The 23,440-nt window shown below is 41.7% G+C and overlaps 2 protein-coding genes across 11 annotated transcripts in view; both read right to left on the reverse strand.

Moving 5' to 3' along the window:
• The window catches only part of TECTA (tectorin alpha), a 78,964-nt gene extending 63,969 nt beyond the window's left edge, over positions 1-14,995 (reverse strand). The window contains exons 1-7 of one of the 4 annotated variants that reach the window (XM_027081995.1): positions 14,819-14,990; positions 13,842-14,071; positions 9,535-9,677; positions 8,284-8,339; positions 6,944-6,991; positions 5,669-5,733; positions 2,369-2,502 (exon numbers count right to left, since the gene is read on the reverse strand). In XM_027081995.1, coding sequence (XP_026937796.1) covers positions 2,369-2,502; positions 5,669-5,732 — 198 coding nt within the window. In that variant the 5' untranslated portion in view covers position 5,733; positions 6,944-6,991; positions 8,284-8,339; ... (1 more) ...; positions 13,842-14,071; positions 14,819-14,990. The other 3 variants (XM_027081999.1, XM_027082000.1, XM_027081996.1) reach the window with 3 other exon arrangements.
• A 1,312-nt stretch (positions 14,996-16,307) lies between these two features.
• Positions 16,308-23,440, reverse strand: part of TBCEL (tubulin folding cofactor E like) — an 80,958-nt gene continuing 73,825 nt past the window's right edge. For 5 of the 7 annotated variants that reach the window (XM_027082005.1, XM_027082002.1, XM_027082003.1 and 2 more), the window contains one exon: positions 20,245-22,152. In XM_027082005.1, coding sequence (XP_026937806.1) covers positions 21,834-22,152 — 319 coding nt within the window. In that variant the 3' untranslated portion in view covers positions 20,245-21,833. Of the gene's footprint in view, positions 16,395-17,344; positions 17,378-17,620; positions 17,664-18,412; positions 18,465-20,244; positions 22,153-23,440 lie in introns of those variants that run through there. The other 2 variants (XM_027082006.1, XM_027082007.1) reach the window with 2 other exon arrangements.

Below are 23,440 nucleotides of genomic sequence, written 5' to 3' on the forward strand. Positions count from 1 at the left end.
TGTGTGTGTGTGTGTGTGTGTGTGTGTGTGTGTGTGTGTGTGTGTGTGTGTGTGTGTTGGGCTAGGCAGTGGCTTATGTGGGCAATAAAGAAGATCCAGAGTTACAGATGCAAAATAGACAGGAAAAAACCCAAAAAACATGGAAGCAGAAAGTTAAATGAAAAAACGGAGGAACTCTGTATTAGACCTTGATTCCTATTACATGACAAAAGAGGAGTGTCAGTGAAAAGGTAAATCAAATACTCCATCACCAAACTCAGATCTCAAGATGAACCATATCCCACCCTGGATGAGACATTTAAAGGATTCCTACTGATGTCAGAACCACTCGGTACTCAGAAAAAGATAAGGTTACAATCCACAGATGAGCCCAATTCCATTACAGCTCTTGTAGTTTGTTAGCTTCTTTGTATAGTCTCTGCACAAAATGGAGACGTGAAAACTTTACACTGTATATGTAAATGACTACCTTATGGTGATTTCTTCATGATTTGTAAATGGCTTAGTAAACTTATTAAATTACTAAACCTTACTGCAAATAACAAGCCGATATATATACTCATAAACAGTATCTGTAAACAATTTGCCTCTGCCTGTGTCTGCAGCTCAGTATGTTGGTACATGAAGCTGATTTAACCCAAAGGCTTGTATGGTTTCAACAGCAGGAGTGTCTGTGATGGGAACAGCAGGAGTGTCTGTGATGGGAATACTTGCAATTCCTCAATAGAGAAACATTCTATTGTTAGGTTCATATTTAATTAGTAATATTATGGACATTAACAGTGACTCAGATCCCAGAGTTAAGTTATCAGTACCTGGGCCAAGGGTATGTATGTCAACCTATTTTGGAAGCAAGGGTGTGCAGTTTGGAAAGGAAGCTGGAGATCCAGCTACAAGGATATTGAGAGTCTGCTGTCTGCAAGTATCAGTGAACAACCCAGAAGCCTGAACAAGACTGCATGGCTAAAAGTGCTGGAAACCCAAGGAAAAATTTGCCCTCAAATAAGCCTCCCCCAAATTAAGGACCCTCCTTCTGCAAAGGCAAGAATTATTCAGACTCCATGTCACTTAGTACAATGGAGGAGAAAGGGGAGCTTAACTAAATACACGTGTTCTAGAGGTCTAGGAGACCAAGGCTTCCAGAATGGAAGTCCTGTGCAGCCCTCTCACCTCCAAAATCAGGTCAACACATTCAGAAACTTACAATCAGCTGTTATAGACTAAGGAGGCTCTACAGTGAGTAGAGCAGGGGTGTAATTAAAACACACAGACTAGCAGAGGAAGTTAGTGATGACCCAGATTTGTTTTGATTATATTCTATAGTTAAGAGCAGTGGTTCTCAAACTTTTGTGGGCATCAGAATTCCCTGGAGGGCTTGTTCAAACAGACAGCTGGGCCCCCTCCCAGATTCAGTAGGTCTGGGGTGGGTCCTGAGAAGTGACATTTCTAGCAAGTGCCTAGGTGATGCTGCAAGTTCAAGGACCACAGGTTACATAATGGAAGAGGGAACTCTTTTCTAGTGGGAGTCAGCCTTGAGCTATCAATCAAAAGTTGGGGAAGATAGAGGTCCCAGATGCAGAGGAGGCCAGAGATGGAGGTGCCTGGAGTTTTATTTCTTCTTCCAGGGCAGAGCGCAGAATAGAATAGGATGTAATATAATCTACATTTGCTTCACTTAATTCTTTTAAGGCCGAAAATCAAGACAGATTCAGTTGCTCTGAATCTTCTTGTCAATGTGCTATAGTCTCACTAGCAGCAATTCCAATGATCAAAAAATTAAAAATAACCTGAGAACACAGGTGCCCAGGAGAGCTCTGACAGCAAATGATACCATTTCTTCATGCAGCTTTGACAATGAGACCCTATGGCGTATCTCAGGCCCAGTGAGGTTGGCCAATTCTGCAAACAACCTTCATATAATAGTTGAGTACCCCTCTACTCTGCTTTGACTCTGCTCCATATTGGTAGGAAGCCTCAGAAGAGCAGATGCCTAAAGTCTTCACACCCCCAGAAGGGAAAGAAAATTGCTGTTGCTCCTATTATGGTTCATTGTATCTTTTTATCTTGTCTAGTGGCAGAAATAATGTTCCTGGCATTGGGGCCTCTGCTTCGCTTGGGTGTTTCATCACCCACAAAAGCAATCCATTGCTCTGTATACTCCTCCGCTGTGAACGTTAGCCATGAACTATACCTTTGACTTTCTTAATCATAAAACCTATCAGCTCATGAAATCTCAGAACTCGTCATCTGGGCTGCCAACAAATCCTCCATTCCCAGAGCCCTGGAAGAAGGTATTTAAAATACTTTTCCTTAATGACCAGCAAGGTGGGAGAGCCCTAGAGCAACAGCTGGGCTGCTTGTCACTTACATAGATGGTGCGGTAAGGAACGCCAAAGAAGTAGATGGGGATGGCCAGCTTAATCTCAGATGAGCTTCCGTCGTCTACTTTAGGGGTTTTGGTGTCATTCTGCCAAAATGGATACATGAGCTCCCTGGGCTGAACTGTCAAGAGACAGGGCGGTTAGGTGGATGGCCGATCCCCCTTCGGTTCGGCAAGCTGCTTTCCTCCCACCCACTAAAGCCAGCTTCTTTCAGTAAGTCTTACAAACGACGTGTAAGTCAGACAGCCTTTTCATTTATCCTCAACCTTGGCTGGACACGGTGCGTTATCTTCTGCCTCTGGAAAGGGGAGCGTGGAAGTGATGGCATTTCTCCTTAAGAGAAATCACTTCCCGCTTCATTTCTATGTTTCCATACATTTAGGAGACAGCAGTGGTTAACACTGGCTGGAAGGTTGTGAAATCAGCCCTGCCTGGGGCTTTCAGAGCACTGAGAGGTGCCTCTAGGTCTGGTGTGGCTTAGCCCGCTGAATCCTTGATCAGAAGGCAACGTACAGAGAACGTGGCCAGTGGCTATGAGACTCCCTTCTAGCTCAAGAATTCTACTATCAAGTCTTTTCCTGAAAGGAGTCCCCTTCGTCCAGATGCACAATAGGAGAAGATACCAGATCACTGAGGAAATAAACAATAGTTGGATCTGGGACAAGAGTGGGAAGAAAGGGTTTGTAGTAACTGGCCTGTGAATGACCTTGACTGAGCACCCGCCCCATGAGAAGTCTCTCTGCCCAGCTCCTGTTTACAAAGACAGACATGGGATCCTCTGGGGCAAAGGAGGTTGGGCCTTTGAGCAGTCTTTGGGAGGAGGCTTGGGGCGCTTACTCATCATCCTGGTCAAAGGTGAGAGTCATCACACAGACACACATGGCTCCCCTCCTGTAACCATGTCACCACCTCTCTTGGCAAGCTGGCTTGTTTCTCAGAAGTTTCTCATCCAAACTCTTGCAAGGGGTGGCCCAGCTCAGAGAGAGAAATTAGACAATTTCCCCAGGGTCTACATTACTGATGATCAGGTCCAATGGCATTTATGAAATAATCTATATCTGGGGTGTAATGTTTCTTTGCCTCTGTCCTTTCTTTTCTTGGATGAAAACAGAGCAATAGAACATCATCTGTTCTTCCGTTTTCTTAACTCACATGTGGCAAATGCATTTGGGGCTTCTGCTGACAGTTCGTGAGGCACCTGCTTGCAGATGTTGATGCCCCATCCCCAGGTCGGGGGCCCCTCCTTGGGAAAATTCCTGCTCTGTGCTGATGGAGCCGATAGGCTGGCGAGAAACCACCAAGGGCTGCCCTGCTCTTTTGGGAGCCTTTAAGTGAGCAGAGAGCAGCTCATGTAAGAGAGTGGCCGAGTGACCAGAGAGCAGCTCAGTAGTGCCTGGCCGAGTGCCAGCTTCTCTCCTCGTGGAGCAGGGAATGAGGGGAGGTCTGCCTGGGGGAAGAGCTACTCTGTTTCCAAGGGCTAACTAACACCAAGAGGGAAATGGGGAAGATGAGCCTGGTCATTGGTGTATAAGCATCGTTCCCCAGCCTTCAGAAGTCTCTGTGAAGCCAACCAAAGAAATCTTTGGGAGGTGCTGTAGTTAGTTTTATCACAGGGGCACTCAGCCCACGTGCTTTATCTAATGTCACCATCAGTAGACAAAAAAGGTTTCTCTAACAGTCATAATTACATAGAAGTAACAAATTCCAAATTCCCAGAAGGAAGCAATTTTTAAAAAAATCTCTTTATAATCCCTATCATAGAATTATACACAGGTACTTATTAAATCTAAAGGGTAATGAACATTTTCAAATTAATAATAATAAATCAAATCGTGTCATGGATTTATCCTTCATGGGGAACTTTTTAGAAGTGATGTCCAAGTGTGAACAAGGTCTCAAATTCACGCTGAATTGTAATCATTTGAATAGAATGATTAATTGGTATTCGGGGCAGTGTTGGCCAATCTGCCTAGGACAGGAGAAATCCATGCCCCTCCTGAGGAGACAGAAAACTATGGTCAGAGAGATTGTCCCTAACTTCTCTCTCTGCTCCAAAGGTGACACAAATTTGCAAGATTCATCCCTTCAGGAATGATCCTAACTAGCTCATGATTTTGAACTGGAAAGGATGGACAATCAACATTTTTCAATTTTAAGAAGAATACAAATAATCAGGATATCTAATATGGTAAGTACTTATCAAATAGTTGTTGAATAAAAAAAATATGACTAATAAAAGGGAGTAGGTTTAAACTACAGTAATTCCTACCTTAGAAGTCATTACTATTATAAAAATATAGCTTGTTAACAGCATAGCCTATCAATAGAATCAGAGTGAATAGCAGATAGAATCTCCTCACCCATGCTGATTGTAGGCCAGGAATTTTACAATAAACTTTATGTTCCCAGAACGTTGTTTTTTTTTTTTCCTCCAAATAAGACACACCTTCTTAGAGCAGGAGTACGAGGTTAGAGGCAGTTGGAGTCATTATTGTGGGGTTTCACACTATAGCCTGCCTGCTACAACTGCTTAAGTTTATCCAATCCTAGAAAAATGTTAGGGCTCCACATGCCTTATAGATCTGTTCACTCAGACTTGTAATCATGTGTCCGCTGAACTAAGCAAACAAAACAAAGAAGATGCTCTAGAGTTTTAGCCATAAAAGTTTCAAATCGATATAGACTCTCCCAGCTTTCTTGCCTAAAATTTAAAAACTGTAGAAAGAAATGCATGGGATCTCCTACCTACCCGGGGCAATGCTACATAGAGAAAAAGGAGGAATCACGGAGGGGAAAAATTTTCTTATTTCACTTGCAGTTTTAGATTTTTGGCCATTGTAAGTGGCCACTGATACTCAAGTCACTGACATTAATGCCACTGGAACTCCCTCATTTTGGCTTAAACAAGTGTATTTTTTAAAGTCTGTGCCACCAGTTTAATTGGAATCATTGGAATCAATCATCAGGCATGGGATGCACACACACCTACCCTGTGTACTTTTAATGAAAATAATTTGCATATCTTAAAGACTTATTCCACTGACATGGGGCAACTTGGTATATACAAATTGTGTTCCAAGTGAAATAAGAAAAAGTAGGAATGTAAATGAACATCATTCAGAGTTAATGTATTTTGCCCTTGACGGCAGAATTTAATTTACATTTTTCTTGTTGTAACTGTAGACACATGTACACCTGCCCTGATAATTACAGTTCCAACAAAAGCGTCTCTTTATAAATTCAAGAGCATGCTAATCACGAGCTTTATGGAATTTTGTAGTACTCACCTTGGTGCCGTACAAGTGCGAAGATGAAAGAGACCCAAATTCTAAGTAATGATGAATAATTCATCCTGGAATTTTAAAAAGAAAAAGAAAAAAAAAATCCCCAGCTTGCCAGAGTAAATAGAACACCAGGTGTGTTTGGTGGCAAGTCCCAAGACACATCACAACCATCATAGAACATTCACATAACAACATCAACAGTTCTGAGTCAGGATGAAATGCCCTGGATGCTGGCGGGCCCTCCTATGTTCAACACCTCATGAACAAATTAGATTCCCCCGTGAGAAGCAGTTTGGAAGTGTAATGAGATCATTCAAATTGTCAGGAAATTATAAAGAATCAATGAGCACGGCAATGAGTCAAGGAAAGGCATCTACTCTCCAGCTACTAAAGCCCTGAAAAACAGGACCCCACTCTACAGATGCCTGTTGTGTCTCTAGAACAGACATCCATCCTCTGTGAGACCAGGCTCTCCTAATTTTCACAACAGCTTTCAATCAGGATCCCATAAAAGTCAGTTAAAACACAATGTAGTCCTACAGGTAGGAGGATTTAGAGTCTGCCATCACCTTCTGTAAACTATAGAGCCAGTCCATCACTCTGAAGTACAGACCAGAGTCACAGGCTGTAGAAGACTGTCCACTGACTTTCCATATGTGAAATGAATAATAGACATGTAATAAAAAAAGAACCATGCCAGGGGTGGCTCCTTGGAATTACAATAAAAATAGAATCCGGTATACAAGCAAGTAATTAGTCGCAGCAAATTAATTAGAGAAAGAACATCACAAAAGTGAACTTGCTTTCATTTTAGTTACAATCCGTTGGACCGGTGGCTTTACCCCTTGGACGATCTGTGCCGCTCTGTAGAGCTGAGAGGCAAGCTCCAAATCGTACGTACTCCTGTGTCAGCACCAAGTGCATGGGTAGACACTGAAGTTTGCTTCCGATAGCATTCTTAAAACTAAAAACCCTTCTCTAATTATTGGAAGCTATCACAATTCTTCAGCCAGATTTCCATGGAAAATCAGTGAATCTCCTCTGTGAGTTTTACTGTAAATCTTCAGTTGTCAGGCACACACATTGAAATCTTAAGCACATAATAAATATTAGTCAGTTTTGCTGAAAATGGGAGGAAGCCTTTAGCAGAGATCAGACACAGCTTTTAGCAGAAGGAGATGTCAGGCAGGTTTAAGACTGGAGTCCTTAGGGAAACAGTTCAGAGAGCAGGAAGGAGGATTCATTTAAATATTTGTATTTATGAAAAATGTCACTAACCTGTTCTGCAGAGACTGGAGGAATGGAGTCGGAAATATTAAGCCAAATCTTGGTAAACCAGGAAAAATTAGGTAAAACAAGAATTCATGTCAGTTCTCCCCCACTTGCTGCCAATTATTTCTGATTCCTGAAATGATGTCTGAATCCCCTACTCTCAAAACCAAAAATTCAGTTAGTCCTGCGCTAGAGTCACGTAAGTGTTGAGTTGCAATCAAGTTTTTCTTCTATTGATTAAGGAAAAGTAAATCTAAAGATCAGTTTCAGGATTGCGTAGAGAGGTTCTTTTCCTGAAAAACTAGACCTTTTTCTCCCCCCTTAAAAAAAAAAAAAAAGAGAGTAGATTCAGATGGAAATGTCAGTTACTTGGAGCTGAAACCTTGGTCCTTTCTGATCGGAATCACTTTGCACTGAAAAACACAGAAGAAAACCCCCCTTCTACCTTTGTACCCAAAAAAAGGCAAGTGTATAATGTTACGGAATTAGCATCCACCAGCATGGGATTCAAACACCAAACAAAGCTGCTGCCTGCAATATTTAAAGTTGGTTTTCTACCAAAGTCTTTTTTTGTTTCTCTGCTTTTGAAAGGCTGCCACAAATAGGCTCTACCCTGTTTTTTCACAGGTGTGCGTGAAGTATTGAAAGAAACCGTCTCAAACTTTTCTAGGTTTTATTCCTGCCCTTTTCCCTCTGATACACGGCAGGGCAGCGAGTTAGGCCGGGGGACAGGTAACCAACGCGAGGCAGGATCTTTCACAAGGGAAAAACCAAGGGCTCTGGAAACCTCCACAGATACCCAGCGAGGGTCCTTGGAGGGAGTGGGGACAGATAGACCCCCCCCGATGAAAAGTTGCAGTAGGTATTTAAAAGGCATCGTGAACGAGGTAAAAAGGTGTCCGGTTCGATGCAGAATGAGAAACATTGGCTAAGGCAGAAACTAAGTTTACTATCCAAAATATTTAAAGTGAGACTTGTTAAAAAAAGGAAATCATTTGAAGGTAGCAGGAGAAAACTCTCTGTAAATCAATGGGAATTTAAAAATTGCTTCAAAGTTCTCTCTGACCAGACATTTAAATGCCAACTGTATCAAAAGACATAATTCCAGTTTTGAACAAATTGTCCTAAAATGGACAAGAGGTTTGGGAAACTAGTCTTTCAGTCTAAATTATTCAATATTTTTTCCCATAATCCTGTGGTGATTCAGTAGGTTTTACGAATTCTCCACATTTACTTTCAGATGTCAAATGACTATTTTCCTCCCCAAGGCACATATTTATGTAACAGAAAATCTGATTTTTTGGGTGCCTGTCCAAAATAAAATTAAACTCAAATCCAAGACTCACCTCAAAGAGCATTCTCCTTGCCCAGCCTTTATTAAGGTTTCAGTCCAGTAGTCAACCTAAATGTAGTGAAGCAAAAGAATTGGTTCTATTTTAAAAACTGCTCGTGTCATAATAATTGCTTTGGTCTTCCTTCATGTGCTCGTGGGTATTTGTATCTCAGCCTTTTGACCCATATTAAATGTTTCATCCTTCTTGGGGCAGGACTGCTCCTGGGATAAATGCCACCTGGGCTAACCAGATACACAAGATGGTGGCATAAATGGATCAGAATGACTGAGAAGCTGGGTGCAAGTGAGTGCCAGGTGCTTGAGGACAGACGGAGCTGGCTTATCGCTGGTTGGGCTGGGGAGTCAGTTAGTGAGCATGTATTCCGGGTGTACACTCAGTGGTCACAGAGGGAAAAATGACAAAAATCTCTTTTTATGCCATGTCGGCAGGAGGGTTTATTCTGTTTGAAGGGGTGAAGTGAGCCAAGATTTGACAAGATTTAGACCAAAGGTGGTGTGGGCGTGGCTTGGAGCTAGTAACCCAAGACAATTTGCGTTTTACAAAGATGGCATAGATGGAAGCTGCTTTTTAGGCAGGAGGAAAGGCAGTTCAAACGAAACACAAAACAAAAAAATATTCCTAAAAATGAGTAGAATAAGCCTTATATACTGATTGTTTTTGTTTTGTTTTCTTAAGTTTCTTACACCTTCTGTGAAAGAAACAGTCAGATCTGAGCTAGTTTGAAATGATGCAGTGAGAAGTGTGGACGGCCACGAGCCCCCAGCTGTGAGCTCCTTCAGGCTCAGCCTCACTGTCGGAGCCAAGGGCAACCCCATCCGTGACTGGGCGAGGTGCTGGGACAATTGCCTCAGCACTTTCCACCCGATGCAGGACTCCCCTAATGGGCAATTTTTGCTCTGGAGAACCTAGTTGAGGTGACAAAGGCTATATCAAGGGCTCAACTGAAGCAGCTCTACTATGCCCAAATCAGGGTCTAATTGGGAAAAACCTGGACTTGTGTATATAATTTTATGCATTGGGATTTTATATATGTATGTGTGTGTGTGTGTGTGTGTGTGTGTATATAAATATATATAATGTATATACATTGGGGTTGAAATGTCCAGATTACTGTGGCAGATGGCAGAAGAAGGGATTAAAATTCTCAGAGACATGGACACGCATGTATATCATGTGACTCCAGAAGACCCAACAGATGATCATGTCCCACGGAAAGGCCCAGAGGACAGACACATCACCCACCAAAGGCAGCAGGAATATGCTGGTGAGAGACGCACAAGCATCACAAACAAGCTCGGTGGGGCTCCCCTCAGCAGGTCAGGGCTGATGGCAGGAGTGGTGGTCAAAGAACTTGACTGTCCAGTCGCAGTGGGGATGATGGGCACCTGAAACAACAGAGACCAGGTAGCAGCACTCTACTGCCTGAAGCCAAGGGGGTCGAATCTTCATAATAACCAAGCAGGTCAGAGTTGTAGCCAAGGGGCCCTGATCCATAGAGAGTTATGGAGATGATTAATAGAGCATGGCATCCAAGGGGCAAAGTAGATGGGCAGCCAACAAGGGTATTGCTTACTATATATAATAAAAAAGAGCAAGAATGGTTGAGCAAGAGGCCAAAGACCGTTGCCCCAATGAAAGGTCTTGATCCTTTGCTCAGTTTGTGGATCTGAGTCAGTTTTTCAAATCTGGAATCCATAGACTAAAAAGGTAACCAGGTCACCAAAGGGAAGAATCCTGCAACATCATGACAAGTGTGTACAGTAGTGATTCTCTCAGTCCTTCCCCCAAAGGACCTATGGTCATTTACTTGATTGACTGTAGACTGGGGGAGGGGAATGCCTAGATATCTTGTGGACTGTTGGACAAGGGGTTTGAGTTAACATTGATACCCAAAGACCCTGTTAGAGTGAAAACAGAGAGGCCAAGGAAACAAAAGGAGACCTGGCCAAGTCCCAGCAGGCCCACAGGGGCTGCCGACCTACCTGGATGTCAGTTCCCGAGTCCCTACATATAATTGGGTTTAATATACTTGACACATTTGGTCCTTGGTCTGTGTGGTAGAAGCTGTCATAGCAAGGAAGGAAACTGATCCTTCTACTCCAGCCAAGGTAGTAAATACAAAAGAGTCTTGCATCCTGGGGTTGGGGGAAGATGGTGAAGATTAGTGTCACTCTTAGAGAGCAGGGGTGGTGGGATTTATCATATCTCCATTTAATTGGGCAAGATGGATCCTGAAGAATAACTGTGGGCTACTGCAAGCTCCAGTTTGCATCTGCTGTACTAACATATCTTTGCTGGAGATACTGCGTTAGTACAGATGGCTTCAGATACATGGCTTCAGATACATGGCATGTGGCTGTTAATCGGGCAAATGCATTTTTTTCCCTATCTGATTCAGGCGTGAGGATCAGAAAAATAGTTCATCTTCAAATGGAACAGACAGCAATATACATTTATAGTTTTGCTGAGATTGGATGGAATGTCTCCTATAGAACATCACCTTGATTCACAACGTTGACAACGTTGATTGGCACGATGAGGAAGAAGTGATCCGAAGGTGGGAGTTACATTCTTCAGAGATTCAAGGCTAGTACTTCAGTAACACTTTTAGGAATCCAGTGGTCAGAGACATGCTGGGATCTCCCCACCAAAGCAAAAAGCAAATGGCTGTATCTTGCAACCTCTCTACAAAGAAATTCTCCCCTCTTTGTAGCTTTCTTTGGGTTCTAAAGGCCACATATTCCGTACCTACAAAAACTGCTCCAGCCCACATACCAGGTGACATAGAATTCAGCCAGCTTTGACCTGGGTTGAGAGCATGAAAGAGCTGTGTAGCAGCTCCAGACTGTAATGCAAGCAACCCTGCCACTTGGGTCATATGTTCAGTAGGTGCTTTGTTGTCGGAGATGTTAGGGGCAGAAAAAGATGAAATGTGATGTTTATTGCAAACCCCAGTGGGAAAACCATAACTCAGGTCCCTGGAGTTCTGGAGCAAAGTCGTGACATCCACAGCAAAAAATAACACACCTCCTGAAAATCAGCTCCTGGCATGAGAATGTACCCTATGATGGAACATTTGACCAAGATACAAGTGACCACGTGCCAAGAAATCCCCTCATGAGCTGGGCCCTGTTGGACCCCCCAAGACATAAAGTCAGGGGGTCCCAGCAGCAACCTACCCTAAGATGGAAACGGCAGAGCTGCATATCTTGAACTAGCAATGAGCAAGCTGCTGAACTAGGTAGCCCAGAATCCATGTCACCTTTCAGAGTTATACTGGTTATCCCGCCCCGCAACCCAGATAACGCATATGGCCCTATGTGAAGTGCGAGGTGGGCGGTGCATATGACAAACTGAAGGAGGATGAAAAAGCCTAAGCTTGGTGTGTGTCTGCAAGCCCAGAGCATATGGTGGCTCCACTACAGCCTCATGCAAGGGTGGCCTTGAAAGACAATGATAGAGGAATATTTTCCCAGTGGGTGGACTTGGGGGCATTATATCTTGCCCCCAAGTACTCTGTGTCAAAGTGGTCTGATGTTAGAACATGTACAAATTCATAGGCAGTGGTGAATCACATATCCAGTTGGACAAGGGCCTGGAAATAAAAAAGTGGCAAGGAGGCCTGGAGTAGAGACATGTGGATAGACAGATGGGAATGGACATGAAGTGTGAAGATCTTTGTGTCCTATGTTAACACCCGAAAGAAAGCATCCACTACAGAAGAGGGACTAAACAACTAAGTAGACAAAATGACTTGGGCAGCTGACCTGAAGCAGCCTTTGTCAGTGTTGGTATGATGGGCACATATATGAAGTGGCCACAGCAGCAAGGATGGAGGTTATGCAGGAGCCCAATAGCATGAACTCCTATTTAGCAAGGCTGAGTTAGCTATCCTGACCTCTGAACGTTCACCCTGCCAATAACAGAGACAAAAGCTAAGCCCTCAGTCTGTCACTGTTCCTCGGGGAGACCAACTGGCCACTTGGTGGCAAAATGACTACACTGGACCACTTTCATCCTGGAAGGGCCAATGGTTCCTTTTCCCAGGAATAGACCTGGACTCTGCATATGTGTATGCTTTTCCTGCCCACAGGGCCTTAGTCAGCACCACTAGTGAGAGGCTTGCAGAATGCCTGATCCACAGGCATAGAATTCCATGCAAAATAGCATCCAACCAGGGAGGCCACTTTACAAAAAAGGGGATGTGAGCGTGGGCCCAAGATTACAGTAGGAGCCCCTGGTTGGAGCAGTGTCCCCAGTAGGAGGAATGCATGGGTCCAGGCACCAAAGTGTGGAAGCAGGAGTAGCCCCACCTGCAAGTACTCCCAATGATTATTGAGGGACTTTGGCTTCCCAACCCCTCATCTCTAGGTTGTGCAGAGTTTGACATCCTGGTTCCCAAGAAGGCGTGCTCTCACCAGGGGACACGGAAGGAGTCCCACAGACCTACAAGCTATGGCTGTGATGCTGCCTGGGTACTCTGGGTTCCTTGTTGCAGAGACTAGCAGGAAAGACGAGCCACCACCCTATTAGGAATCCCCGACCCTGAGAAGCGGGAGGAGGTGCAGCTGCTGTTGCGTGACAGGCTCAAGGGATGAGACATGTGGAACTCAGGTGACCCGTGATGGTGGCTCTTGCTACTCCCTGGCCCAGTTGTGACTGGGGTGGACAAGCAAAGCAACCCAAGTCTGAGCAGCATATAGTTACCAGGGATTCAGATTCCGCAGGAATCAGGGTTTGGGAAAAACCACTAGGTAAACCACTGAGACCAGCTGAGGTGATAGAATGGATAATGGAAGAGGGAGATGGTGGGTACCAGTTGTGGCTCAGAAGCCATCTGCAGTGTCACGGGCTGTAGTCCGTTCCCCTAACCTCCCTTTTCTGAGGTTCCCCTCTGGAAGAGCGCTGGAGGAGCTGGCTCTGATCACGGATGGAGAATTGCATCTACACATGGCACAGGGTGGACTGTGTGGTACATACAGTCGTGCGCCACTCAGATCCACCTTCAAGAAAAGAATGCTTTCCAGCCACAGGGAGTATGGTTAGCTGACAGCTCCCAACTGTTGGCTCCTTTGGCGTCTGCATCAGTGTTCAAGCTGAGGTCATGTTCCTGTGTTCCTCCATCAATGACTTGAGAAAAGCTTTGGTAAAAGGACCTAAGTGGGATGCCTCTAATAGGAAATCTTTGCTCTAGAGCATCTTATTGGGCTTGCAGACTTTGTCAGGGCTGCTGCGTGGTGTGATGCCCCCTCCTGCCCCATCTTTCTTCTTCCCCTTTTCTTTCACAGGTGTTATTACCCAATAAACCTTTTGCACTCCTAACTCCGCCTTAGCATCTTCCTCCTAGCCACCTGAATCTGCAACACTGGTGTCCTGGACAAATACACAAGCCCTCTACAACTGATCATTTTGCTTCACTGTATCATCTGCCATGGAGATTCCAGATATTTTTGTAGTACGGTTGTTTCTACCACTTATCCACTGATTGAATAATGTTCAACCTCCTAGATCTAGCTAGATAAGGTGATTACATCGAAGGTTATGCTTACGTTCTCCCTGAAAATGGTAGTTAGCCACAGCAGAATCCTTGAAATGGATGAGGTGATATAGAAAATGCAATTATGCTCGTGAAGACTTCTCCTGAACAGTAAAGATGTTCGTGATGAAAGGGTCTCAAGAGCACCACGTCTGGAAGTTTGCTTCTCTTATTGCCTTGGAATCTTCATTCTTAGACACCTGGGTTAACTTTCATGGGTTCTCCTGAAGTCTGTTTTTCATTCTTAAGAGAAAAATGTTTAAAAACCTGATGTCATATTTCTAAAATTTTCATATTTACTAGTATCATGGTAATAATCGTTTAATGGCAAGCTGCAAGCATTAGGAGTTTAAATCGTAGCACAAATGCTCTGGACATGTCTTTTTAAAGAATTAATATTATTTGCCTCTAAGTAATTTTCTTTTTGTGCTGATCTTACTCCGTCTAGACACTGGACTCTTAATTATGAGAAAAATGGCATTGGCTCTTTGAAAATCACATTGAGTAACATTAATGTTTATTAACTAGCAAGACTTTCTAGATCTAAGATCTCAATGATAAACGATGCTCAGCTCTGAAATTGAAACAAGAACTCACAGGTATTTTCTGAAAGTAACTCTAGTACCTATCTCTAGGCAAGGAGTTTGAAATAGCTAATTCTAAGTAGACCAACATAACCAAAAAAACCTCACAACTGGTCTTATTCTAACATCCTTGTTAGCACATTAGCAATAAGGTTGAAAAGGGGCAGGGGGAGTGGAGAGACACTCCATATTCCCTGTTCACCAAGTAGCACCAAGTAGTTCTAGAAGAATTTCACCGGTCGGCAAGAAGCAGCTCTGATTAAAGCTTACTGCAGACAATAAACAGAGGGTTTTAGCACTATCTGTCTATCACTTTTCAAGGGCACTCAGCTGAAACAAATGCGCATACATTGTTAAGGATAAATAATACGTACACCTTTTCCTGCAGAGGTGAAATCTCACTCACCGATGATTAAAAATTGCAGATTCCAAGGGAAGAGAGCTCAGAAGACAGACGATGCGCATGGCTCACGCAAATCTATTATGTGTCGAATTCAAGTGCCTGGATTTGCATGCCTAATTGGGAAGAATGCCATCTTGGTTGCACTAACATCTTGCACGTATCAAGCCCAAGATCAGTAAAGTCTTTGACCTTGCAGGGATGTGACAAGTATTAAAATCAGAAAAAAAAAATGTTCTTTTATGTAATTCCAGTGGAGAACAATTTGGCAATATCCATCAAAATTACAAACACTCTGACCTTTTGATCTAGCAGTCCCACTTCTGGGAATGTATTCTACAGATTTATTTCAAACATGTGAAAGAACATATGCTTTTTACTGCAGCAAATTGAAAAAAGTAAAAAAGAGAGAAAAAAAGAGGGAGGGAGATTGGGAGAGAGAACAACGAAAGACTCACATGTCTATCAATGAGGTGTTGGTCAAATAAACTATATACCACATCTATAAATGGAATACTATATCTTATATTATAAACAAAGGGTAAGGTGATTTCGTATATGTTGCTATGGAGAGATTTCCAAGATACATTTTAAGTGAAAAAAAGCAAGGTGCATGATGGTATATAATATGCTAACTTTGCTGTATAAAAAGGGATCAATAAGTATATTCTCATTTGCTATTATTTGTGTTGACTCGGCAAAGACACACAAAAAGCTAATAAAAGATGGAGTACAGGGGTTAGAGTAGAATTTTCCAGTGTATACTTTGTTTATATTGTTTGATTTTTGAATCATGTGAATGTTTTGTATTTAAAATGAAATACAAATGGTTCTTAAAAGATGTCTTCTTGTAAACAAACTGAACTATAAACCAAACAAAATTTTAACACAACCAAAGCAATTCATAATGTCCTAGTTGTATTCTCTAACAGTGGAATAAGGCTTACATCTGCCCTCAAATGTATCAGGTAGTTCAGAAAACACTGTATTTTTTAATGTCTGCCTCCTCTTATTCCCATTCTTATTTATTTAACACCTTAATTGTATTACCTATAATGACTAAGAAGCATTCAAGGGTGAAGAGTCTGTGAAAGACTCAGTAAACTGAAATTGCATCGTAATTTTTTGGCAGACCTAGATCTCACAGACCATAATAGATAAACTGCCTCCTCTATTTTGTAAGCAATATTTATATTCCTCACAAGGCTCTGTCTTGAATTTTAAAGAGGAACAATAACAGTGACAGCCTCAACCTTTCCCGTAACAAAACCTGTGATATGGGCTCCATTAGATTATCTACTTTTTCTCCCCCTATAAACACCAAGTTCACTTGAACATGGAAGCCTCCTTAATAAAAGTCTGAGTCAAAACTGAGTGACCTGTCTCACCTTTAGTTGTTCACGGAAAACAAAGCGTTAAGGCTCTAGAATGTCGTCAGGTTGAAGACCAAGTGACCGGTGTTCAGCATCATATTGCAGGTTCACTTCTTCTTGTCAACAGCACCCATGACAAGTGTCCAATCTGGCTCCTCCCAGGAGAGCAGGGAGGACAATGGATATACACCAATCACAGTGTTACAATTCTGAAAATGGCATGAGGACAAGTTTCAATTTGGATTTAGAGCTATCAGCCGCATCAGTGATTTTGTTATAGAGCAAATCAATTTAGTAACTGAATATGGAGGAACATCTCACTTTAGTGTTTTAGTGAAACATATAGACTAACATTAATGGTGTGACTGTGGAGGGCTATGGGAGAACCTTAGCAGCAGGTAGTATAGTACAGCTCTCAACTGCAGCCAGACTGCTTGGGTTTGAATCCTAGCTCTGCTGTCTTTTATCAACGGTGTGACTTTTGGCAAGTTACTCAACCTATCTGTGCCTCACAAGTAAGAAGATGGGGATAATGAACAGTGCTGAATCATAGGGATGTTGTGAACATAAAAGGGCTTAATATAGGTAGAGCATCTAGATTGGGCCCTGGCTGATAATAAACGCTCATTGTTAATGTTTAGAAGAAACACGGGCATGAAAATTATAAGCCTGGATCCCTGGCACTGATTCACACGACCAGCAACCCTATCTGCGTTTGTCTCATCTCCCTCTCGGATTATGAGTTTGTTACTCCCCTCTTGATATGTGTGCCTTAAAACAGAACGCAAGCAAATTGCTCAGGTGCCTAAACCACACTGAAGAAAGGCATAAGATGTTCACATGTTTTCTACTCATATGTCTAGGCAAGTATATATATCTGAACATCTTAAGAGATCAGTTTGTTACAAAAAAAAAAAAACCTACCCATTTTTAGTGTTATTCTCAAATTTTTGAAGGAAAAGGATTCAGAAATTCATTATATTTTAAGGAGATATAATATGGTATGCTATCCCTTTCATGTATTAACTGAATTCCTAAATTTTAGTTACATTAAAAACTTAAAAGTAGATGAAATGACTCATGTTAATATCTATCATGACCTATGTGTTTTAAAAGTTATCTGGCTAAATTTGAATCCTGAAATCCTAAGTCTAAGTTGGAGAACACAGATAACTTATTTTCCAGAGAAGAGCTGGAAAGACAAATGTGACTTCAAGGGTTAACCTCCTTGTTTTACATGCATTCTGGTGGAAGTTATAGCATTTTTCAGTCCAATGGGTATTGGGTGTCTTGACATATGTCTACCTTGCAAGAACTCAGAGACCCTCATAATAAATACTAAACGGAACTTAGCACAGAGGTTAAAACTATAAGTTTTTGAAATTTGAATAAGAGGTAGAAATAATCTTACATTTAAACAGATCGCGATACTTACACACTTCTGAAGCACTGACAAAGAATTTGATAGAGTCTGTCTTCTAAATACAGTAATAAAGTATATATAGTTCTTGGACCTTAGGTCTTGGTACAAGGTTAATTCATAACAGATTACCAAGAAATTACTGATAAGCAGATACGGTTCAAGTGCCCCAAACCCTAATTTTTAGAGAAAATTATTTTTCAAAGGAAAGAAACGTCACGTGAAAAAGTGTCGCAAATTTCTAATTCATCAAAATGAGATTCTTACTCAAAAACGGGGATGCCGAATAGCTCAAAGGTGGGTTTTCATCCTTAAAAGAGCATGTTAGAAGTATAAAACTTTGCTAACAAAAAGGCAATAACATATTTCCTATGAACCTTTGTTTTGCGGTTTTAATTTCTAACTTTGGCAAGATGCCAACTAAATTTGTTAAGCTGGTCAAACTCTTTTACCAGCTTAGGCCAGTTCCCCAGAGGACTCAACCACAGCACTGATGTTGAATTTCTGCTGTATAACAATAAACATGCACCACGACTCCAGGAAAAAATCAGAACACAAAGAGAAAGTAGACTTTTAGATTTTTAATTTTTTTTAAAGATTATCTATATATCTATATATATATATTAATAAAAGTGCAAAGAATAGACCTTCATGTTTAAATTATATTCTAAAATAAAATATATATTTCCATGAACTGCAGGAGACAACTGGCAAGTAAAGAGCCTGAGAGAGTCCAGTCCCTCTCCATCACTACAATGGACATATATTTGAAGGAAGCACCTATGAAAAATAGTGTTCACAACACACCTGGTAACACAGAGAGCTTCTGGGTGTTCTTGAAAGCAGTTTGCATGTCAATCTAACACGAAATGAGGGGAAAAATCAAATTCATAAACAGAAATGACATTGCTTAGAACAATCTATTACTCTGTACTCTTGTTTTATTTGCCCTGGAGCCTAGCACCTCCCACGGAGCAAGCCACCTTCACACACGCGCTCGTGAAACTATCGCCTGCGCGCCTCAAATGGTGATAGTTCCTTGTGCAACAAGCCTTCCCTGTTCATAACACTGCTGATTTAGCATCATAGCTGAAACATCTGGTTAGAACTGAACTTTTCTTTTTAAGTAAACAAACTTTTAAAACATAGCATCATAACATTCGGCTCTGTTACACATAGCTCATGTTTTGGGCTTGTTTTCACCAAAAGGTCTTAAAGGAACAAGAGTTATATAATATCTGCTGCTTTCTTATGTATTTATGGCTACGGTGGTGATAGGTTGCAGAAACAATAGAAACTTTCAATAATAAAAAAAGATATATGACTCTGAACTTTTTTTTTTCTTTAAAGCAATCTGGGATATTTCAAAAATTCAAATTCAAAAACTGATTTCCACTGTGGTGTCAGCAGCTACATGCCCACATGAAAATGATGCCTCAGTTTTTACCTGGCTTTCTTTTATTACTCCTTTCCTTTTTCAGAACTGACAAAAAATTTCTATTTTAGAAAAGATATGTTCTATACACTGTGCCTGTAGCAACATATCTGTAATACTGGCTATGACAGAATTTTGCCTCATGAATGTCAATAATATGCTCTCACTGAATCTGGATGAAGTTAACATTAAAATACAGATAAGCTACAATCAATTATGCATAACTTGTAGACTCAAAAGTCCATGGTCTCTCCTCTCCTTCTTTTTGACCTGTTATAAAAATAATTTTGGTTACAAGTGTCTACACAGCACCAATTTTATTTCAAAAGCAGCATCTTTACTCAGCCACCCAAATCAGTCTACATGTATACATGCTCAAATATCTTTTCTCATTTACTTCTGTTCTGTAACTCTAAAAGACCGGTAATTGCATTAGATCTTGTCTCAATCAAAAATCATTTAGCAATTATTAAAACAATCAATTACAATGCCCTAAAAATACCCACGGCCACTGAATTAAATGAGAAGTTCCCCTGACATGCAACTGTGTAATCGGAGAATTATGCCTGCAGTCGATGAGCACTGTGTTCTGTAATAGCAGAAGGAACAGGTCTCTAATAGTAAAAAAGCATTTCATAAAACTTTGTCATATATAAAATATCTTATTAATTGTCATCATTCCACTGATGATTAAAGCATAAGTGTTTGCTCTGCTTTCTGCTGTGGGACAGTCGGGGGTCATACAACCTCAAAAAATAAGGGGGCATCTGTTTCTCAGGCTGACAAAAGCTCAGTTACACTGTTTCTCTCTCAAACTCGTCTGCACTCACGCACACGTACACAAAGCATCCACAGTTTTAATCTTCCTGACACTGTTGCCACACTTTTTTCCCACTTCCAAAAACCTGTCAGGAAAATGTGATTGCAAAATAATTATTCTTGTCTATACCCAGCCTGGATCTCCATCGCTCATTTTTATGATTTTATGATTTTGAAAGATAAAGCAAAAGGAGAACAGGCATCATTCATCTTCCTCAAACCCTTTGGTTTCCACTTTCAATGTTACAGTGAATGTAGATTTGACTCAGCAGGCCTGGGTCAAAGGCTTTACAGATACTGAACCTGAAGTGCATTAAGAGAATAAACATCTGCTATCATGGCGTAGGACAATTTAAAAAGTAGCATCCGTGAAGAGTTTACAAGAGTCACCTAAAAATTTCCTAAGAAATTAAAGAATTTGTAGGAGGGACGGAATCATGTAACAAAGGTCAAAAGGTCAAACTCAATCGGGTAACAATTACATTCTTTGAAAAATACTTCATGTGCACATTTTCTGCCCCAGGTGCACTAAGTCCTTCTCAAGTCTCCTATCTGTAAACATGGTGGATCCAGAAAGACATATATCAAAGAAAGAGATTACACTGATTAACAAAGGAATAGAAGAACAGACAAAAAGATTTCAGAGGAGGTAAGGACTACCTTTTAAAGGAAAGTGCTTTAAATATGCTTCTGCAAAAAATATGACTTGGAGGCAAATCTGAAGTTTTGACACTTATACTTTACTCAGAGATTAGTCAGAGTTGTTCTTCTGTAGGGGCAACTAAACTGAAATGTAAAACAAAAAGAATTGTTCAATTATGACATCACAAAATCCCAGGGAAAAACTAGGAATCAAAGCTCCCTTTGATTAAAATTTCCCACTTCGAATGCAAAGTGCAAGAGCAAAAGCTTCCAATGATGACAGGCAGGAAAGTCACAGTACTCGTTCTCCCATACTCCCCCCACTTGACTCCCTCATACACACTACAGAGAGTTTACTAGCTAATTCTCAGCTCTCCTGGCACGTATATCCATTGCTCTGTTGGATTCTTCATAAAGTCAGGCCTCCATTCCCAGTAGTTTAAAGTAATGAAAAAGATAGACAGATACGAAGAAATACATTCAAAAAGCAAAAAGCGAAGAACTCTGGAATGTGACGTAGCTCATGTCAGTAATGGTTGATATAACTGTGGGAGGAACATTAAAATTGAGATAGTTACATACAGAGTGATCAGGCTGCTGTGCCTGTGCTTCCTGGAATTCTAACACTCCATCTACTCTCCTTCCAGACCCTAACAGAGCTATAGGTTCTAACTGTACCTGAGATCAGAATCAGGCTGACAAATGCGTGACACACTTGAAATTATTTAAAAAGGGAGAAATGAAGAAAAACGTTACTCAAGTTGAAAAATAAGAAGTTCATTATGGACAGAATAAAACTAAGGTAAACATGTATGGACACGAGTCAAAATGAAAAACTGAACCCAAGAAGGAAAGGAGAGAGAGGGAGGGGGAAAAGGAGGAATTGGGAGAGAGATGTGTTGCCCCTTCCTGGAAAGATTCCTTGTTTCCTGATTTAAGTGCAAGATACTCTTCTGAGGGGACAATGCTGTTCACGCCATCATCACAAGTACACCTAAGTGGTCCTGAGGACCAAGCAGTAGACAGATCCCAGTGAACACAGTAAGAAGTCGGTGGCTGCCTAGTCCCCTCTCATGAGGGAGGGCACAGAAACTGGAGATGTGGCCAATTCTGGTGGCAGAGTAGAAGGAATCTGTGGTAGAAAATACCAAAAACAGCCCCCTACCCATTCTAGGGGGAAATATACAAAACCCCCCTGAAACCTAAACAAAACAAATCAAAACAAAACAAAATAAAACAAAACAGAGCAAACTTCTCCCTCCTGAAGGAAACCTCATGGGAACAAATGCCCTGCGAGTCCTAATGCGTGTGTTCTCACAAGGCTGGCGGAGGTTATTTTGTTTTGGATTCCACAAAAATTTTGTCTCCATCCCTAATGCCAAAAGAATGCAAGGCTCGAGAGCTGTACTTCATTTCCTCTGGGCCAAAGGGCGCTTCATGGTCAAAATAGTAGAGAAGCATGTTGCTAGTGGGTAATTGCACTAGAGTTTTTAATTGTTTCTTTAGTTCTGCAACTGTTTGGTCCAGACGAATGGTCATTTCTTCCACCTGGTCGTTAAAGTGGACTTCTACTTTCGCACTGCTCTGGGGTCTCAGGTCCACTTCTGCCAAAGGCTCCAACTTCCCATATTTTGTGACTAGTTCATGATACCTAGGAGGATAAAAAAACAAAACAAAACAAAACAGTGACAACTTAAGCCACTAGCGCATGAACTACTGACTTCTCAGAACTATAGGTAAACTACACTGTTATTCTCAACATCTTTCTAATATCCTAGTCTAATATTATATCTACTTACCTGCCTACCTACCTATTGGGTGACTATTGTGGAATCTGTGATCTCAAATCGTTGCCCTTTTTTTTTTAAAATTAATTAATTAATTAATTTTAGTTTTGGCTGTGTTGGGTCTTTGTTTAGGGCTTTCTCTAGTTGCGGCGTGCGGGCGCCACTCTTCATCGCGGTGCACAGGCCTCTCACTGTCGCGGCCTCTCTTGTTGTGGAGCACAGGCTCCAGATGCGCAGGCTCAGTAGCTGTGGCTCACAGGCCCAGTTGCTCCACCGCATGTGGGATCCTCCCAGACCAAGGCTCGAACCCGTGTCCCCTGCATTGGCAGGCGGATTCTCAACCATTGCGCCACCAGGGAAGCCCTGAAATCGTTGCCCTTTTGAGGCCACAGTAAAACCCCGTTCTTGTGTATCTGGGAAGAGTCTCTCCTAAAGATGGCCAACATGCCTGCTGCTAATCTTTATATAAGAATCAGCTTAGAAAGGAGAGGAGAACCTAGAAAAAAAGTAGACACTACAAAGATTATAGAGAGGAGTCTAATCACTCTGTGGAGCCTGCTTGCTTGGGCACCAGCATCAAGGCAGGCAGATACCTAAGCACGTGTTCCTTGGTAACAGATGGGAAGATGGACGTAGACCAGCAGTTTCCGACCCCTGGGGAAGGCATAAGTTACAAACAAAAACATCTAGTTATATGTTAGCTGTTAACTCAGCTTTTTCAGTGATGCTTTGTTGAATGTTCCAGCCTAGCCTAGTCGACTGTAACACAAGGAATTTGTGGAAGAGTCAAGAATACGCTCTTGTAAAGAAGTGGTAAATGAGGGACACAAGTTCCTTGATCAAGGCAGGAATAAACAGCCAAAGACACCAAGAGGGAAGTGAATTATAGAGGTGAGACTAGGGCCCAGGAGGACAAGTTTCCCATGTGGAAAATCTTGCCTCCGCTGCCAGCCTTGGAGGATCTAGGTTTGATTTCATTGAGAAAGCTAAGCAGTTTCCTACAATCCAGAGAGGGGGAAAATGCTGAAAAAGTCTAATATTAGCTTTATTATAACCAAGATATACTGAGGTTAATTCGGGATCAGAATACAATGGTCATAAGATTACCCCCACCACGTTCCCCACCCTACTGGCTTTGATTCGGTTAAATCA

This window comes from Aethalodelphis obliquidens, unplaced genomic scaffold (assembly GCF_003676395.1).
Source record: "Aethalodelphis obliquidens isolate GAN/ISIS:26980383/991018 unplaced genomic scaffold, ASM367639v1 scaffold46, whole genome shotgun sequence".
NCBI classification, from domain to species: Eukaryota; Metazoa; Chordata; class Mammalia; order Artiodactyla; family Delphinidae; genus Aethalodelphis; species Aethalodelphis obliquidens.